Source organism: Marmota marmota, unplaced genomic scaffold (genome assembly GCF_001458135.2).
Source record: "Marmota marmota marmota unplaced genomic scaffold, marMar, whole genome shotgun sequence".
Taxonomy (NCBI): Eukaryota; Metazoa; Chordata; class Mammalia; order Rodentia; family Sciuridae; genus Marmota; species Marmota marmota.
This window is the reverse complement of record NW_026000108.1, coordinates 31,018,091-31,038,768: the sequence shown is the minus strand read 5'-3', so window position 1 is coordinate 31,038,768 and position 20,678 is coordinate 31,018,091. Positions and strand designations below refer to the sequence as shown.

The following is a 20,678-nucleotide window of genomic DNA, read 5'->3' as shown; positions in this document are numbered from 1 at the left end:
TGTGGGCGACGGGCCGTCGGTGGGGTCCGGGCCCCGGGACCGGGCGGATGAACAGTCTGCCTCCGGGTTCCCGGCCCCGGGGGAGAAAGAACCCGTTCCAGATTAGAGATTTTTGAAATGAAAAAAGAGGTTACAAAGTCGCCCCTTTCCCGCTGAACTTTGGTTTTCTGACCGATAGAGGCCGGTAGAGGACTGTGAAAGAAAAGTTGTCCCCCAGGATGGACTTCACCGCGCAGCCCAAGCCTGCCACTGCCCTGTGTGGCGTCGTGAGTGCGGACGGGAAGATCGCTTACCCTCCGGGAGTAAAGGAAATCACAGACAAGATCACCACCGACGAGATGATCAAACGACTGAAGGTAAGGTCTGAACCGACTATTCGCACTCAGAGATGTTTTTCAGACTCTGTCTCCTGTGGTATTACTGCACTACTCGGCCTGGCCTTACAGTTCAGCTACCAAGGTCCCCCCTGCACCCCTTCTTCTCATTTTATCTCTTCTAAAAGGTATTTGTTCTGTCTTGAATACATCTTTGAATAAGTTATGTAGGAAAATGACTTACGGGAAATTAAAAAGGAGTGTGATTTTAAAGAAAATATTACTGTTTTTCAAGCATAAGAATTCAGGTGTTTGTAAAGTACTCCCCCCACACACACCCCGTGAATATTTCGTTTTATGAGACTACTGTTTAAGTAGCTGTCATTCTTAAGTATAGGCAGTAATTTGCCTAGGAACATTTCTGTTTTCATCAGCATCTGAGAAGTTTATAATCAGATGTGTGCTTAAACATTGTCAGAAAGTACTGGTTTTTCAAAATTCAGACTTAAGGTGATGACTTAAGTTCCTGTGTTTATTTGAGCTTAAGAAAGAGTGTTGCTCTTTTTATGAGACCTCAACTTATTTAGTATAAGCATGGTGGTCATGTGAATTTCAACTTTAAGTTGATCAGTTCTTTGCTTTCCATTCCATGGACATAGATTGTGGTCACAGCCATTCTTGTGTGATCATCTTGAAGCAGTGGTTCTCAATTAGGGCAGCTTTGACCCCCAGGGAATATTAAAGGCAATGCCAGAGAATTTTGGTTGTCACAATTTGGGTTAGATTAGGGAAAGACCTGAGGCAGATCAGCTAGGAAAATGTTCAACACGGTAGTCTAGGTAAAAGATGTTAAAATCTTGCAAATAGTGCTATGACAGTGGGGATAGAGATAAGGAATGTTCAAGGGAAGTTTCAAAGTTAAAATCAGACATAGTGGGAGGTGACGGAAGAAACAATCGTGGTGATTTTTCTTACTTGAACAACTTGGTGAATTTGTGGGAACTGATCTTGCCTCTTTTTTCTTAGAGTTTAGTACAGTACCTGGTAAATGTATACAATGTTGTTCTAAAGTATTCCTATAGTTTCTAAAATCTAATTAGACTCTTCAGTTTGTTGCTTTTTTGGAAGGGATAAGACACAGTTTCACTAAAACAGCTTTTTTTTTCCCTCTCCAAATTTTTAGTGGTACTGGGGGTTGAACCCAGAGCCTCACATGCTAAAGCATGCATTCTACCATTGACTTATACTCTGCAGCCTAAAACAAATTTTGATACCAAAGATTAAACATGAATTGAGGTACTTAATTTTGGGAGCAGGGTACTAGGGATTGAACCCAAGGTATTCTATTACTCAGTTAGACTCCCCCCCCCCACACACACACCTTTTTTTGTTATGGGAGTATTGAACCTAGGGATGTTTAACCTCTGAGTTACATCCCTAGCCCTTTTTATTTTTTGAGACAGGGTCTAGCTAAGTTACTGATGGTGGCCTTAAACTTTCAATCCTCTTGCCTCAGCCTCCCGAGTCACTGGGATTACAGTCATGCCACCACACCCAGCTCCCAGTTTTTTGTTTTGAAATAGGGATCTCACTAGGTTTCTGAGGCTGACCTCCAACTTGTCCTCCTGCCTCAGCCTCCCAACCTGCTGGAATGAGGTATTTAATTGATGCTTCTTAAAGGTATTCTAGGTGTTTTGAGTGAGAACCTGAAAAATTGTGAAATATAAAGCTAAATAAGAAGTTTATAGATGTTAAATTTTATTTTCCAATTAAGAATATTCACACCCTTAATTCTAGTGGTGAATAATTGATTGAAAGTGGAAAATTAGGGGCTGGGGATGTGGCTCAAGCAGTAACGTGCTCGCTTGGCATGCGTGGGGCGCTGGGTTCGATTCTTAGCACCACATAAAAATAAAGATGTTGTATCCACCGAAAACTGAAAGATAAATATTAAGAAATTCTCTCTTCTCTCTCTCTCTGTCTCTCTCTCTCTTTAAAAAAAAAAGTGGAAAATTATATCTTTATATTTTCCACTTGAAATAGGTTCAGTATCAGAAATACTGTTAACTATAAGTGGACATATAACCAAATCTAGGATGAGCATTGGGTTAGGCTATTTGTTATGAGTTCTTTTGGGAGTTATAATTGACATAACATTTTAGCCAATTTGAATGTCCAACTGCCAAAATTTTGTTATTCTTTTTATTGTGTATTCCTCCTGCTTTTCTTTTTGTATGTTTTTACAGAGTGCTTTTTAGGGATTCCTGTTGATATAAAGTATTATTGTCTCATTGGAACTGTAGGGCTTCATTGTTGTTGTTTTATGGTGTTGGTGATGAAACCCAGGTCTTTGTGAATGTTAAATACTCACTTTTTCTCTGAGCCACATTGCTCAGTCCAGAATTTTTTTTAATGTAGATTTTAAAAAAATATTTTTTAGTTGTTGATGGATCTTTATTGTATTTATTTGTATGTGGTGCTGAGAATCAAATCCAGTGCCTCACACATGTTAGGCAAGGATCATAATCCCAGCCCTTAATGTAGATTTTTAGCCATATTAACTATTTTAACATTTTGACAGCTTTTTTTTTATTAGAACATTAGTTATGGGTAAATTTTATAAATCAGTAGTTTATTATTATAACATAGCAACAGTTTCTAATGCTGTATAAATATAGAGGGCTTAAAGGCAAGTAAAATCTTGGTCAAAGGAATCCAGAAATGTTTGATTTATTCTCTTCAGTTGTTAAGAAGGAACAAGCATATTTTCAGCAGAATCATAATTTTAAAGTTAGAGGATTTTAAAAGAAATTCTGGAACCATCCTTACTTTACAGATGACAAAAGTTAAGCCCAGAGTGGCTAAGGAACATTTATCACTAATCACTATCAATCATAGGGCAGGTTACTGGCAGACTCAGGGCAATAGTATTTTTATTTTGGTTCTTAAATAACTTGCTGCTTGCTTTTTTTTTAAATTAAATCCCAGGATTGAAACCCTGGATGCTTTACCACTAAGTTGCATCCACAGTCCTTTAGTTTTTGTTTTGAGACAGAATGTCTGCCTTGTTGCCCAGACTGGCCTCAAACTTGCAATCACAATCCTTCTGCCTCAGCCTCCCAAATTGTTGGGAATTATAGGCATGTGCCACTGTACCTCATACTTGTGATCTTCTGCCTCAGCCTCCTGAGTAACTGGGATTAAGATTTGTGCCATTGTCCCTGTCATTTTAATTATTTTTTATATTTATGTGATGTTAAGGACGTTCATATTGTTATACAACCATTACTACCAAACCATCTCCAGAGAACTTTTTCATCTTTGCCAACTGATACTGTACCCTTAAGCACTAACTCCCATTATTCCCTTCCCCCAGTCCTTGGCAATCACTGTTTTACTTTTTGTCTCTATGAATTTAACTACTCTAAAATACATGAAATCTCATGTATGTAAAACCATGCAATATTTATCCTTTTGTGATAGGCTTATTTTACTTAGCATAATGTCTTCAAGGTTTATCCATCTTGTAGCATGTGTCAGAATTTCTTTCCTTTTTAAGAATTCCTTTTCAACCAACAATAAAAAATTAAAAAAAAAAAAAAAAAGAATTCCTTTTTAAGTATTCCATTGAGTGTATGGATCACATTTTGTTTCTGCATCATTCCTCAATTGTCACTTTTGGCTCTTGTAAGCAGTTTTGATTACATCACAGTTTTGTGGAACATAAATTCAGACAGGGTTTGGCATGCATATACTTTTTTTGGATGCTAGGCACACTTGTTGATAATCTATTGGTAATTAGGCTGATCTATAGAATCCACAGTGGTTTCATTTAAACACTTTTTTTTTTTTTCCTTTGGTACTGGGGGTTAAACTCTGGGGCACTTTACCACTGAACAACATTCCTAACCTTTTTATTTTTTATTTTTATTTATTATTATTTGGTACTAGAGATTGAATTCAGGGGTGCTTAATCACTGCACCACATCCCTAGACCTTTTTATATTTTATTTAGAGACAGGGTCTCACTAAGTTGCTTAGAGCTTCGCTAAGTTGCCAAGGCTGGCTTTGAACTCAACAATCCTTCTGCCTCAGCCTCCTGAGTCACTGGGATTACACGCACATGCCACTACACCCAGTTTTTATTTTTTATTTTGAGGCAGGATCTCCCTAAGTTGCTAAGGCTGGACTTGAACTTGTGATCCTTCTACCTCACCCTCGGAGTCACTGGGATTACAGGCATGAGCCACCATATATGACATTTCACTTAAACGTTTGATGGTCTTAGTGACAATAGTTGAAAGTTTGTACTCAGCTGCTCCTTTTTCTATTTATGATGTAGTCTTAGGGTTTCTCCACCAGAGTAGCTGGACTTGTCTCCAAGACACCATAGTTGCCAGTACTTGATCTAGGATTGGTAGTATCACTTCTACCTTACTGAATTGATTAATCAGCCCAACTTACATTCAAGGGGAGAAAAAGTTGACTCTTCCTTATTTTTTGTGGTGCTGGGGATTGAACACATAGATAAATGTACTACCTTTGAGCTAGGCGTCCATCTCTATTCACCTTTCAATGGAAGAAGTAGGAAAGAATTTGTAGCCATCTTTAATATGCCATAGGAGTTCTCATGACAAGTCAAAGTGTACTGATTGTTTACTTTGTAGTTACAAATTTGAAAAGCATTTTATTTCAAAAACAATAGTATATATTCATAGGCACCTAGCTTGATTTATAAAGTTAAAAAGCTGTAAGAAAAAGTTGTAGGATTTTTTTTTTTTTTTAAGAAGGGGGAGGGTCTCATTTATGTTGCCTAGGCTGGCCTTGAACTTGAACTCCTGGGCTCGAACACCCAGGGCCTTGTGCATGATAGTTAGGTGCTCCACCACTGAGCTATATCCCCAATCTCTTAGACTAGGTAGTCCTTCCACTTATTGGGAGAGGGAAGGCTTCCTTAACAAGACACTTTTGAAGCGTTCATGTTATATATCTTATAGTAATTCCATAATTGGATTTATCTCATTTCCTCATGCCTAGACTTAGGTTAAACTTTTTTGGGGGGGCAAATACACTAAAGTAGTATTGTATATTTCCCTTTGTATCATATTGGGTCACATGTCATAGATTATTTATTTTTTTAAATGAATTATATTAATGTCTTTATTTCTTTTCAGACTCAAATTGTCCCAAATATGTGTGCTGGCTCTGGTGTCCTTTTGAAACATCTAGTATCCTTTTGACATGTCTATGAGTCTTAAAGCACATTATTTTCTAGTATAAGGTATTCTTCATTTTGTTTTCCTTGCTCCAGATTTGTTTATTTTGCTACTAGGGATTGAACCCAGCTGAGCATTTTTTTTTTAATTTTAAGCCCTTTTTTAAAATTTTAAGACAGGGTCTCACTAAGTTGCCCAGGCTGAAATTTGCAATCCTTCTGCTTTAGCCTCCTAAGTAGCTGAATTACAGGCATGCAATAACATACCTGGTTATTTTATGTTTGTTTGTTTTAACCATAATAAAAATGTTTGTCAGTGGAAATGAAAAAGGCCACCACCAATAAATAAACATAGATACGTACATGGAATACAACCATAAAGAAATTAACTGTATATTAAAATAATTCAAATTTGGGCTGGGGTTGTGGCTTAGCAGTAGAGCACGCACCTCGCAAGTGTGAGACCCTGGGTTCGATCCTCAGCACAACATAAAAATAAATAAGCAGAATAAAGATATTGTGTCCATGTATAACTAAAAAAATATTTTAAAAAGTAAATTCAAGTAATTCACAAACATGGTACTTTATGTACCCTTTATGCGACAAAAAGAACAGTAAAGAAATCTTGGGGGCTGGGATTGTGGCTCAGAGGTAGAGCGCTCGCCTAGCATGTGTGAGGCACTGGGTTCGATTCTCAGCACCACATAAATATAAAGATGAAAGGTATTGTGTCCACCTATAAGTAAAAAATAAATACTTTAAGAAAAAAAAAAAAGAAAAAAAGAAAGAAATCTTGGGAGCTGGGTGCAGTGGCACACGCGTGTAATCCCGGTGACTTGGGAGGCTGAAGCAGGAAGATCACAAGTTTGAGCTCAGTTTCAGCAATATAGCGAGGCCCTAAGCAACTTAGTAAGACCCTATCTCAAAATAAAAAAATGAAAAGGGATGGGTTGTGGCTAAGTGCCCCTGGTTTTAATCCCTGGTAGATAGATAGGATTCAGGGTTTTAATCCCATTGATAGATAGAATTCAGGATATAGCTCAGTGGTAAAGTGCCCTTGGGTACAAACCCCAGTATCAAAAAAAAAAAAAAAGAAAAAAAAGAAATCTTGTGGGCTGGGGACATAGCTCAGTAGGAGAAAGTGTGTACTTAGCATGCATGATATTCTGGGTTCTATTCTCAGCACTATTAAAAAAAAAAAAGATGGGGCTGGGGTTGTGGCTCAGCGGTAGAGCGCTCGCCGTGCATATACAGGACCCTGGGTTCGATCCTCAGCACCACATAAAAATAAATAAGTGAAATAAAGGTATTGTGTCCAACTACAACTAAAAAATAAATATTAAAAAAATAAAAAGAAAAAAGAAATGAAGTCTTCTAAAAAATACTGGTAAAAGAAGATCTGAATTTAGTGTATTCTCACAGTAAGATAGTACTGATAATAAGTTCATCCATGTTATGGGAAACCAGGGTTTTTGCTGTAGAAAAAAAGGAGATACAAATATGGAATGGAGAAAGGATTAGAACTCTGGTGCTGAATTGCAATTGGAAGTATCAGACTGAACACTTGATTGATTGATATATTGATTAAATAAACTATTTTCTAGTTCTGTATTAATCTAAAAAACCTGAAGAAATTATATCTTAATAGCAATGCAAACACAATGTCAAATCTTGATTTATAAACACCATTCTCTAGTAAAATTAGATATAGGGCTCCTTGGAAAAAAATGACCTATTTAAATCTGGGGAAGGACCATGTGTGATGGCACACTCCTGTAATCCTAGCAGCTTGGGAGGATTAGGCAGTAGGATTGCAAGTTCAAGGCCAGCCTGGGTAATTTAATAAAACCCTTTCTGAAAATAAATATAAAAAGGGCTGGGGATATAGATCAGTGGAAGGGTGCCCCCGAGTTCAGTCCCTAGTACTGGGGGAACAAAATGTATGTTTGTATATATGTGTGAGTACATATATTAATATATATTTGTACATGTGTATGTAATATTTTATATATTAATAAATACATATGTTAACCATTTTAGGTGTACAGTAGTGTTAATTATATGTATATTGTGTGCAACAGATATCTGGAACTTTTTTCCTTGCAAACTGAAACTTTACCTATTAAGTAACTTCTTTTCCCCTTATCCCAGCTCCTGGTATCCACTATTGTGCCTTCTCTTCTGTTTCCAAGTTTGACTATTTTAGATACTTAATAGGTAGACTTAAGCAGCATTTTTCCCCGCCTTTGGTAACTGGCTTATTTCACTTAGTATAATCCATGTTGTAACGTTACAATATATCCTTCTTTTATGGTTGAATAATCCATTTTCTTCACATATCTTAAGTGTTTATACACACATACATACACACACACACACACACACACATATATTATGGAATACTGTTCAACCATGAAAAAGGTGAAAACCTTTTATTTGCAATAACAAGGATGAACCTAGAATACATTAAGTGAAATAAGTTAGGCACAGAAAGAAAGAAAAACACTGCATCATCTCATTCACATGTAGAATCTTTAAAAGTTGCTATCATAAAAGTTGAGAGTAATATATAATGGCTACCAGGGTGGAGCCGAGGGGAGGGATTGGTCAGCAGGTACAGTGCTAACAATATTAGGAAGAATAAGTTCTGATGTTTTATTGACTATAGTTAAAACAATAAAGTATTATGTATGTTGAAGTAGCTAGAAGAGGATTTGAGGCATCCTTGGCACAAAGAAGTGATAAATATTTAAAGTGATACATATGTTAACTACTCCGTTTTGATATACTAAATATCATATGGTAAAATGTGAACAATTATTATATGTTGATCAAAGGTGGGGCTGGGCTGTAGCTCAATAGCAGAGCACTTGCCTAGCAGTTGTGAGTCCCTGGGTTTGATCCTCAGCACATATAAAAATAAATAAAGGCATGCTGTCCATCTACAACTACAAAAAAAAAAAATTTTTTTTTTAAAGGGGCTGGAATTCAAACTATTTAGTTTGAAGAAATGAGGATAGGGATGGAATTTTAGTAATAGAGATAATGTTGAAACTTCAAGCCTTACTCAGATCTTAATTCATAACCTTGAATTAAATAGAAATTAGGTGTAGGTTTACTAAAAGTCATATGTAAAATAAGTAATATTGGTGTGTTTAAGGCCCATGATTTATATATCTATATCAGAAATCTCTATGGTGCTCACATTAGGGTAGGTTTAAGGACTTTAATGAATACTATTTCTGTTAGTTTCAGTTTTGGGAGTTAAAATGTTTAATTTAAACAGTTTGGCTAAGGTTGCTGGCACATGAAAATATGTCCCATTGAATGTCTTCATGAAAAAAGGATAAAAGAATGAGTGGTTTTTAAGCCATATGTAAAAGTCTAACAAGTTTGTTCAAGGCAATTCAAGAAGCTTCTAAGCCAGGCACTGTGGTGTGCACCTGTAATACCACCTACTCAGAAGGCAGAGGCTGGAGTATCACTTGAACCCATGAATGTGGGGCCAGCCTGTCAACAACATAGTGAGACCCTGTCTCTTAAAAAAAAACAAAAGTTTGAAAAACAACTCAGGCATTTGACCTGAGTTGTGCTAAATTGTGGTTTTATATGAATAATAAAGCAAAAGACTAGTCAGTTACAGTGAGCATCACCCTTTAATTGTGACCATTTTGTGGAGTCATTATTCTATGTCCTGACCAGATGACATCTTTTCTTTGAACTCTGTTAGTTGCTGAGATTAGTTGTCTGATACTAGATGTGAAGGCTGTAGGTGAATAAAATTTAAAAAGTGATTAGTAGAATTTTATGTACCTAGATTATTTAATGATAATATGAATTGGATTTTATAATTTATATATTCAATGTGTGCTTCCCCCACCCCCCCAAAAAAATCCTAACATTTCTGTAGTGGAAGTTCTCAGTAAACATTAGTAGTACATTGATGCAATTATTTCATTTTGTTAATATTTGAAAATTTTTAAGTTCAGCGGCTATGTATAAATGACCTATAATTTCAAGTGCTTGTTGAATTGAATATCCTTTGTCTAACTGTAATGAAATAGGTAGAAGTGAATTTCTTCAAAAAGAAAACCACTGAATAAAAATATTTTTCTTAAGCTTTATGAAGATTAAGTTAATGTATATAAAGAGGCTATTTTGTTTCTGGTTGAAGTTATTTATAAAATATGTCTTCTTGAAGCGCATACCTAAATATCTTTGAAGAAGATTGTAAAAATTAGGCAGTAATAAAATTGTGTGTGTGTGTGTGTGTGTGTGTGTGCGCGCACACACACACATTGGCAATTAAACCCAGGTCATTGTGCATGCTAAGCAAGCCCTCTACCAATGGAGCTATATCCTCAGCCCCTGAAATTTTTTTTTTTATATCTCTTTGGAATAATGTTATGTAATTTTGTCTATTCACTTCTTTAACTGCTATTTTATCAGATTGGTGGTGGGGATATAACTCACTGCCATTGTCTCACTTGTTCTATACATGTTTTTGTTGTTCATTTTTTAAAATAGACTTTTTTTTTTTTTTACTGCAGTTTTAGGTTCACAGCAAAATTAAGTGGAAAGTACAGAGAGTCCCCAACCCTGTCCCCAATCTTGTACACTGGAGTGGTACATTTGTGAAGCAACCTTAACACATCATTATCACTTTTTTTCCTCCTGTATTTTTTAACATGGTAAATCCCAAATGCTTTATTTTATTTTTTAAATTTTAGATTTGTCATTGTCCATTAGGCCAAGGTGAGCTTGTCATTCACTCATCTTAAATGGATGCAGAGGATTCTAAATCTTGAAGATATCCAGCATGCTTTAATCTAGATTGATGGCTTTCAGAGTAAAAATCTGAGAAAAAAATTCCTAAATATCACGTATAGTGGTTTTTTTTTTTTTAAATTTTATTTATTTTTTTATTAGCTACACATGACATTACAATGATCTTGGCAATTCATACATTTGAATCATTGGGGTATAATTTCTCATTTTTCTAATTGTACAGATTGCAGAATCACACTGGTCATAGAGTCATATATATATATATCTATCTATCTATCATAATGTCTATTCTGCTGCCCTTCCTATCCCCCCTACTCCTCCCCTCCCCTCCCATCATTTCTCTCTATCCAATCTAATATGACAAACTTTTTTTTTCTTTTTCTCATCACAACATCATACATGTATTCTGTATAACAATGAGTTTCTCCTTCCATCTTCCATGCAACTCCCCTTCTCCCTCTTTTTCCCTCCCACCTCTCTTCCCTATTTAGTGGTAGTCTTCTTCTCATGTTCTTCCTCCCTATCCCATTTTGAGTCACCCCCTTTATATCAGAGAAGACATTCGGCATTTGTTTTTTAGGGATTGGCTAACTTCACTTAGCATAATCTGCTCTAATGCCATCCATTTCCCTGCAAATGCCATGATCTTGTTATTTTTTAGTGTTGAGTGATATTCCATAGTGTATAAATGCCACATTTTTTAAATCCATTCATCTATTGAAGGGCATCTAGGTTGGTTCCACTTTCTAGCTATTGTGAATTGTGCTGCTATAAACATTGATGTGGCTGTGTCCCTGTAGTATGCTCGTATAGTGTTTTTATAAAGAATCAGATACCCAGTAACAGGTCCCACCTGATTGCCTCATGTAAATTTAAGTATAGGAGTAGCTTAGTTATCTGAATTTTTTTTTTAACCTCTTGCTATATTTTAAATAAGCCCCTTACTTAAGACAGAAAAAAATACACCGAGAATCCCAGAAATACATTTGAGTTTCCTTATTGTTAAATGTCATTAGCTTTTCTCAAAAGTTTTGTCTACAAAGGATTTTTAAAATTAGATACAGATGTTTTACATTAAGTTCTGCGAGCACTGGGGAATATGCTTCAGTGGTAGAGTAGTTGTCTAGCATGCACAAAGTCCTGGGTTCAATTCTCACCATCGCCAAAATTAAATAGATAAATTCTGCCCAGAAACAAACTTTGTTTCCCAATTATTTTAAAGTGAAATCTATCCGAAAAATAATTGAATCTATTTAAAAGGCAGGTAGCTATGTATACCAGAACATCTTTTACCTCGTCTGGTGACAAATTATTTAGAATTCTGTATTAATCTACATTGATCCCTATGGAACTTCTGAATGAAAATGAACTCTTCATATGGCTTTATTACTTTTCACTTCACTTTAATTATTTGCAAAATGGGAGTGCTTGAAATATATGATGGTAGTTTAACAGAACATTTCAAATAAATAAATTGCTCTAGTAAGAGAGATTGCCTTATTTTCTGATTGTCTTAAAGATTTTCTTTCGTTTTTTTCATACTGGGGATTGAACCCAGAACACTTAACCACTGAAACATATCCTCAGTCCCCCCACCCCCCTTTTTTTTGAGACAGAGTTTTGCTAAACTGCTTAGGTCCTTGCTAAGTTGCTGAGGCTGGTCTCACATGAACGTGGGATCCTCCTCAAACTGCCTCAGCCTCCAAGATCCTGGCATGTGCCACTGCACCTGGCAATATTTTATTGACCGAGTGGAAAAAAAATTTTTAGTTGTCGATGGACCTTTATTTATTTATTTATTTATTTATTTATATGTGGTGCTGAGAATCGAACCCAGTGCTTCAGACATGCTAGGCAAGTGCTCTACCTAGCCCCAGGATTTTATTTATTTATTTTTTTTACTACGTCTTCTTTGGGATTCTTAGAATTTATTGGATCCATAGTTTATCTTTTGTTATTTTTGAAAGACATTCAACTGTTATCTCTTTTTTTCTCCTAATTTTAAAATTTATTCTTTTTAGTTATACATGATAGTAGAGTGTATTTTGACATATTTATACAGGCAGGGAATACATTTTATTCTAATTAGGATTCCAGTCTTGTGGTTGTACACGATGTGGAGATTCACTATGGTGTATTCATATATGTACATGGGAAAGTTAAGTCGGATTCATTCCACTGTCTTTCCTATTCCTGTTACCCCACCCTTCCCTTCTTTCCCCTTTGTCTAATCTACTGAACTTCTGTTCTCCCCTGCCCACTTGTTGTATGTTAACATCCACATATCAGAGAGTACATTTGACCTTTGGTTTTTGGGGGATTGGCTTATTTTGTGTAGCATTATAGTCTCCAGATCCATTAATTTACCAGCAAAAGTAATAAAGTTGTTCTTTTTGTGGCCAAGTAATATTCCATTGTGTATATATACCACATTTCCTTTATGCATTCATCTACTGAAGGGCACCTAGGTTGGTTCCATAGCTTAGCTATTGTGAATTGAGCTGCTATTAACTTGATGTGGTGTGACACTGTATTATCCTGATTTTAAGTCCTTTGGTTATATACCAAGAAGTGGGATAAATGGTGGTTTCGTTCCAAGTTTTCTGAGGAATTTCCATACTGCTTTCCATAGTGGTTGCACCAATTTGCTGCCCCACTAGCAATGTATGAGTGTACCTTTTCCCCCACATATTGCCAAGGTTTATCAAACATTATTTCTTAAAGGATTCATTCCTAATCTTTTCTTTCTTTCATCTTGACATTGTTTGATAGTTTAGATGAGTATCCATTTCTCTGCCCAAATTCCCCTTGTTTATGAATGTTGTCCACCTTTTCCAGTATACCTTTTCCCCCCACTATACCTTTAAACATACTAATAATCATAAGTGTTTTTTTTTCTTTTTTGGTGCTGGGAATTGAATCCATTGCCTCATGCATACACACACTACCACTGGACTACACCTCCAGTTGTTATTTTAAAGCCCCTTCCTGATAGCTTTAACATTTGGGCCACCTCTGGCTCTAGTTTTATTGACTGACTTATCTCTTGACAGTAGGTAACCATTACCCCTTGTTTTAGACTGAGTGCTGGACGTTATGTATAAAAGAATAGTAGACTCTGAGGAGGTGAATTATAATTTATGACAAGAAATAAACCTCTCTTTTGTTAGGCTTTTAGTTTGGGGAACTAATCAATTTTAGTCTGATTGAGCTGTGTTCTCTATATTTTGCCTTGTCAATTTGTATGTGTCATTCATTAATCTCTCTTTTGTGTGTATCTGGTGCTGAGGATTGAACGCAGATTGTGCATCCTAAGCAAACACTGTACAACTGAGTCGTATCCCCAGTCTCATCAATCAGTTTTTAAAATGTATTTCACTGTAAGTTGCAGTTATTAGTACATTTCACTCCTAAGCACTTCAGTATGATTATGATTAATTAAGAGTTCACCTGGCTGGGTGTAGTGGTACACACCTGTAATCCCTCCCAGTGGCTCTGGGGGCTGAGGCAGAAGGATCATAAGTTGAAGGCCAGCCTCAGCAAAAGCAAGGTGCTAAGCAACTCAGACCCTGTCTCTAAATAAAATAAAAAATAGGGCTGGGGTTGTGGTTTAGTGGTGAAGTGCCCTTGGGTTCAATCCCCGTTGCCAAAAAAAAAAAAAAGTTCACCTGGGCTTAGTGGTACAAACCTGTAATACCAGAACTATTTGGAAGGGTGAGGCAGGAAGAATGAAACAAGGTCAGCTTGAGCAATGTAGTGAGACTATCTTTAAAAAAAATTTTTTTTTTTTTAAAAGAGCTGGGGGGATGCAGCTCAGTGGTAGAGTACTTGCCTGCACGTGTGAGACACTGGGTTTGGTTCTCAGCACTGCACATAAATAAATAAATAATAAGGGCTCATTCACACACACACACACACACACAAAAGAACTGAGGATGTAGCTCAGCATACAAGAGGCCCTGAATTGAGTCCCCAGTTCAGCAAAAAGAATTCAGTATCAGTTTACAGTTTTGGGGGGAAGAAGGGTAAAACAGTGCAAAGCAGATACATTAATTGTTACATCTGATGAGTTTATTTTTTTTAAGTACCTTTATTTTATTTTTATGTGGTGCTGAGGATCAAACCCAGTGCCTCACATGTGCTAGGCAAGCGCTCTACCACTGAATCACAATCCACCCCCCTGATGAGTTTTTTTAACAGATGCATACTCTTGTGTACTCAAACTCTTAACAAGATCATGGAACTTCCCGGCATGGTGGTGCACACTTATAATCTCAGTGGCTTAGGAAGCTAAGGCAGGAGGATTGCAAGTTCAAAACCAACCTCAGCAAAAAGCAAGATGCTAAGCAACTCAGTGAGACCCTGTCTCTAAATAAAATACAAAATAGGGCTGGGGATGTGGCTCAGTTGCTGAGTGCCCTTGGGTTCAATCCCCAGTACAGGGGGTGAGGGGATAATAGAACATTACCATCACCACAAAAGTTCCCTCATGCCTCAGTCATTCCCTGCCCTTATATCACCCCTATGTAGGCAACCATTTTTCTGATTTTTTTTTTTTTAAGCTTAGTTTCTTTTGTAATGATATTGGGATACAACCCAGGGCCTCAACTACTGTGTTAAATCCCCAACCCTTTTATTTTTTTACCTCCCAAAATTGGGGATTGAACCTAAAAGTGCTCTCCCCCTGAAGTACATCCCCAGTCCTTTTTTAGATTTTGATGCAGTCTCGCTGGCTTCAGTCTTGCAGTCCTCCTACACTTGCAAGTCACTGAGATTAAAGGCCTGTGCCACCATGACCGGCTTTCAACCTTTTAAAAAAATTTTTGAGACCAGAATCTTGATGAGTTGCCCAGTTTGGCTAAAACTCCTTCCTCAACCTCACAAGTAGGTAGGATTTCTGGTGTGTAACACTTTACCCAGCTAGTATGTACTCTTGTGCAGGCCCTCTTTCACATCTTTCTGAAATTCAACAATGTTGTATATATTGTTAGTTTGTAACTTTTTATAGCTAATTATTATTCTATTGTATGACTATGCCAATTTGTTTTGCCATTCTCTTATTGATGTTTAGGATTGCTTGCAGTTTACACTTATGGATAAAGGTGTTGTGAACATTCCTGTACAAGTTTTCTGTTGAATATAGGTTTTATCTTGGGTAAATACTTAGGAGTGTAATCATAGGGTTATAAAATTGATTGTTTTTTTAAGCAGCTTCCACTCTTTCCTAAATTGGTTGTACTGTTTTACTTTCCTCCCAACAATGTATGTGATATATTTTCAAGGGGGGGGGGTAGAGAGAGGAGAGAGAGAGAGAGAGAGAGAGAGTGTGTGTGTGTGTGTGTGTGTGTATATGTGTGGAATCTGGGGCATTGGGAAACCTAGGGCAACTTACAGCTGAGCTTACATTGTCAATTTTATTCATTCATTCATTCATTCATTCATTTATGGTGCTAGGGATTGAACCTTGCATTCGAGGCAAGTACTCTATGAACTGAGCTTTATCCCCAGCCCTTATTTTTATTTTTTATTTTGAGACAGTGTCTTGCTAAGTTGCTGAGAGTCTCACCAAATTGCTGAGGCTGACCTCCAATTTGAAATCCTCCTGCCTCAGCCTCCTGAGTTGCTAGGATTACAGGTGTGTACTACCATGCCCAGCCTTTATTTTTTTTTTAATATTTATTTTTTTAATTGTAGTTGGACACAATACCTTTATTTATTTTATGTGGTGCTGAGGATCGAATCCAGGGCCTCATACATGCTAGGCTCTTCCACTGAGCCACAACCCTAGCCCTATTATCTTTTTTTAATTTTTAATTTTTTAATTTGTTCTAATTAGTTATACATGACAATTGAATGCATTTTGACACATTGTACACAAATGGAGCACAGCTTTTCATTCCTCTGGCTGTACATGGTGTAGAGTCATACCAGTAGTGTAATCATACATGTATTAATAATGTTTGTCTCATTCTCCCCGTCCTCACAGCCCCACCTCTCCCCTCATTCTCCTCTGCACAGTACAAAGTTCTTTCATTTTTCCCTATACCCCCCACCATGGATCAGCCCCCTGCTTATCAGAGAAAACATTCGGGTTTTGGATTTGGGGGATTGGCTTATTTTATTTAGCATAATATTCTCTATAGTTCCACATCCATTTACCTGCAGATGCCATAATTTAATTCTTCTTTAAGGCTGAGTTATATTTCATTGTTTATATGTACCATGTTTTCTTTATCCATTCATCTGTTGAAGGACATCTAGGTTGATTCCATGGTTTAGCTCTTGTGAACTGAGCTGCTATAATTCTTTGTTTACATTGCTTATATTGGGCTACCTTTTTTTAATCTGTTTAGGAAGGGGCTTATCAACTCTTGTTCTTTCTAAAGACCTAACTTTTGGTTTTGTTAGTTTTCTATTTCATTAAGTTCTGTTCTTTATCATTTCTTTCCTTCTACTTAGTTTGGGTTTTCTAACTCAGGGTTTTTCAGTTTCAGTTTCAGTTGCTATTTTAGACTAGATAATTCTTTGGAGAGATGTCTCATGCCTATTAGATGAGAATACCAATCCTTTGCCGCAGGTCGCAGGTTCGTTCCCCGTACAGGCCACCATCTGCTGCAGTCTGGCTGCAGCAAAATAACTGGGGGGTGACGAGCAACTTGTGTAGATTGATACAGCAGGAGTGGGAGCCGTTTATTGTAGGACCAGAGGGGTATATATACATTACACACAGCTTATCTTAATTAACATAAACTAGATACAGCAGTCAACCAATAAAGAATCTCCACACTCAATGGCTCGCTGGCGTTACTTCACAAACCACTCCCTCTGCAAAATGCCAGGCGCCATCTTGACTTGTTTACAGACTAACAATCCTTCAACTTCTAAATATTTGGAATATTTGTAATTATCTGATTGTTAATCACTTCTAATTGAATTCTACTGTGGATAAAAAATTTATTCTGTATTTTTAAAATCTATTAATAGTTTTTTTTTAATATTTATTTTTTAGTTTTAGGTGGACACAATATCTTTATTTTACATTTATGTGGTACTGAGAATCGAACCCACTGCCTTGTGCATGCTAGGCAAGCACTCTACACTGAGCCACAACCCCAGCCCTATTAATAGGTTTTGAAATCTATTAAGATGTGTTTTTCTATATACCTCTGTACTGCAGCACTGTTCACAATAGCCAATCTGTGGAATCAGCCTGGGTGCCTGTCAGCTGATGAATGGATTAAGAAAGCATGCTATATAGGCACGATAGAATATTATTCAGAAATAAAGAAGAATGAAATCATGTTATTTTCAGGAAAATGGATTGAACTGTAGATCATTATGTTAAGTGATATAAGCCAGACACAGAAAGACAAGTATCACGTTTTCTCTCATATATAGACATGGAAAAATAAAGATGACCTGAAAGTAGAAGAGGAACTATTAGGGAAGAGAAAGGGGGCCAAAGGGGAAAGCAAGAGTAGGGAGGGTAGATATAATTGAAACATGAAATGTCTTTGTGAAACCCATTAATTTGTACAGTTAACAGGAGTTAATGTTTATAGTAAAAACAAATAAATACATTTAAAAGATTTGGGGTTTTTGCTCAGTGTATGACCTATCTTGTCAAACATATGGTAATTTATGTTTGTTACATCTTCCCAATAAATTGGCCCTTTTATTTAGCCTTCTGAAATGTTCCTGATATCTAAACTGCAGACATAAAACTTTTTATACTGTCTACCTGCTTTACAAATTTTTCTTTACATGGTATTTTCAAAATGTATCAAGCATATGGTTGGGTCATGCTTTTCTTTCTATTTGTAATTTTTCATCCACTTTGTCCATCTTTGCCTTAAAACTGGAGTGATAGTTCACTTACATTTAATATAATTTGGTTGGATTTATGCCTATCATTTTGAACTTTTTTAGAATTCTATTTTAATTTTCCATTGGCTTTGAAGGTATACTCCCTCTGCTGTGTATATGTGTGTGCACGTGTCTGTCTTTGTTTGCATTAAACATTGCAATACATATTTTTAACCTTTTTTTTTTTTTTTTGGTATTGGGGATACCAAAAACTCAGGGGAACTTGACCACTGAACCATATCCAGCCCTATTTTATTTAGAGACGGGGTCTCACTGAGTACCTCAGCATTGCTGAGGATGGCTTTGAACTACTATCCTCCTGCTTCAGACTCTGGAGCTTTGGGGATTACAGGTGTGTGCCACTGTGCCCGGCTCATATCTTTAACCTTTTATAGTCATAGATATTTTTTTACTACTTGTGTAAAATTTAAGATCCTTTCATTAATATGAGTTCATTTACCCCACCACTGACCTTATGCTATAGTTTTCATATGAATAATAGCTACATAAATGACAAACCCCACATTAAACATCAAAGTGACTTTTCATTAAAAAGTTTTGTATTTTTTATCCTTTTCCAAACATCAGATATTTCACCTGATGATAATATTCAGTTGAAGAACTCTTAGCATTTTTAAAAATAGTATATAAGATTCTTAATTGACAATTTCAGAGCTGTGATGACATTAGTCCACTGACTTTCCAGCAGTTTTTGATAAGAAGTCATCCATTGGTTATATGTAATTTTGTTCCCTTGTATGTAATGTGTCGTTTTTCTCTAGTTGCTTTCAATGTATTTCTTTTTCTTTTTCTTTTTTTCAGCAGTTTTACTCTGATGTGCCTAGGTATGGGTTTCTCCCATGTTTGTGGTGTTTGGCTTTATTGAGCTCCATGGATTTGGAAATTTGTTTTTTACCATTTTGGGGAACTTTTTTGGTGATTATATCCTCACCCCTACCACAACTTTCTCTTTTTTCTTTTTAGGATCTATTAGCACATATCGTAGTTCTTTTAATTTTCTTTTCATTATCCCTCAGTTCACTGGACTCTTTTTGTCTTTCTGCAGTCTTTTCTTTCTCCATTCTTCATATTTGATATTTTCTTTTGATTTACTTTCAAGTTTTAAGACTTTTTCTTCTGTTATCTTCAGTGAGAGATAACAGCCTCATTTTCCATTGTAAAGTTGTATTTTTTCCCCAGGGACTTGAGAGAAATGTGGTGCTGAGTGTATTTTTTTTCCTGTTTTTATAAAAAAGACATAACTTACATATAGTAAAGAGCATACACTTTAAGTGCAATACTTTTTATACTCATAGCCCTATCCAGATTAAGATGTAGAATATTTCCGCACCTGGACAATTGCCTTGTGTCTCTTTCCTGGAGATAACAGGTATTCATCTGATCTTTATCAGTGTGTTTTGCCTTCGAACTTCATATAAATGGAGTGATGCAATATGTACTCTTTTATGTTAGACCTGTTTGCTGAATGTTGTCTGAGATTCATCCATATCAGTACAGATTGCAATAATTCTTTTTCATTGTGAGCATATTGAGATTTATCCACAATTCTGTTACTATGTGAGTTGTTAGTTTTTTTGCTTTATAAATAACACTGCCGTGAACAATGTATGCGTTTTTGAGTAGAGGTAAGGACTCATTTATCTTGGCTACATACCAGGGGTTGGCAGACATTTGTAAAAGGTCAAATAGTAAATATTATATGTTTTTTGGGTCAAGAGTGTACTATAACAAGACTGGAATTTTTCTAGTAATGAGAATGGAATTCTCTTGGGTTAGAAATAACATTTTGCTCAGTTGGGGTTCAAAGTTAGTGTTTTTTGCTGCTCCATAATGGGATTTTGTGTATTTTGTTTGAAAAAAATTTTTTTTTCACACAGATATTCCCAAATACTTTAATCCATCCATAAGTATATGGTTGTAATTGAGCATATTCATTGCTTGGAAGACATTTATAGAATTAGATTTTTTACCTGATTGCCTTTTAGCATGCCATTACAGAGCAGATTAATAGCTTCCTCTTGAAGGGTAAAATGGAAGCTCCTCAGTTGCACAGTGCACAGTGAACTTTGAAATATGGAAATTTCATGTGCTTTTGCATTGAGGTCCTAAAAAATATATCTGGGAATTGTAGTTTAAGACAGTGAATGAAAATCTCACTTCTTATACTTATTGACAGCATAGGAATGAGCTTGACAGTGTTTGTGATTGAAACAAGGTTAGTTATTGAAATTACTTGATAGTAGTATTTTAATTTTCTAGTGGCAGTGAGAATCCAACCGACGACTTTGAGCATGCTAGATAAGTACTCTATCCCTGAGCTACATTCTCAAGCCCAGGACTTGAATATTGTATAGGCTTCACATTTAAAGTGGTTTTATACCTTAAAGTTACACCTTGAGAAACATTAACAAGTCTGTAAAAAAAAATTACTTTCCAAAACCATGTGTTTTTTTTTAAATACTAACATATAGTAG

At 36.2% G+C, this 20,678-nt stretch overlaps 1 protein-coding gene across 3 annotated transcripts in view; it reads left to right on the top strand.

Moving 5' to 3' along the window:
• Positions 1-141: 141 nt before the first annotated feature.
• LOC107139197 (sister chromatid cohesion protein PDS5 homolog A) overlaps positions 142-20,678 on the top strand; it is a 125,473-nt gene continuing 104,936 nt past the window's right edge. The window contains exon 1 of one of the 3 annotated variants that reach the window (XR_007341064.1): positions 142-356. Coding sequence is in view for 2 of the 3 variants with exons in the window: in XM_048784357.1 (XP_048640314.1) it covers positions 219-356 (138 nt within the window). In the remaining variant the exon portion in view is untranslated. The remainder of the gene's footprint in view (positions 357-20,678) is intronic. The other 2 variants (XM_048784357.1, XM_015482051.2) reach the window with 2 other exon arrangements.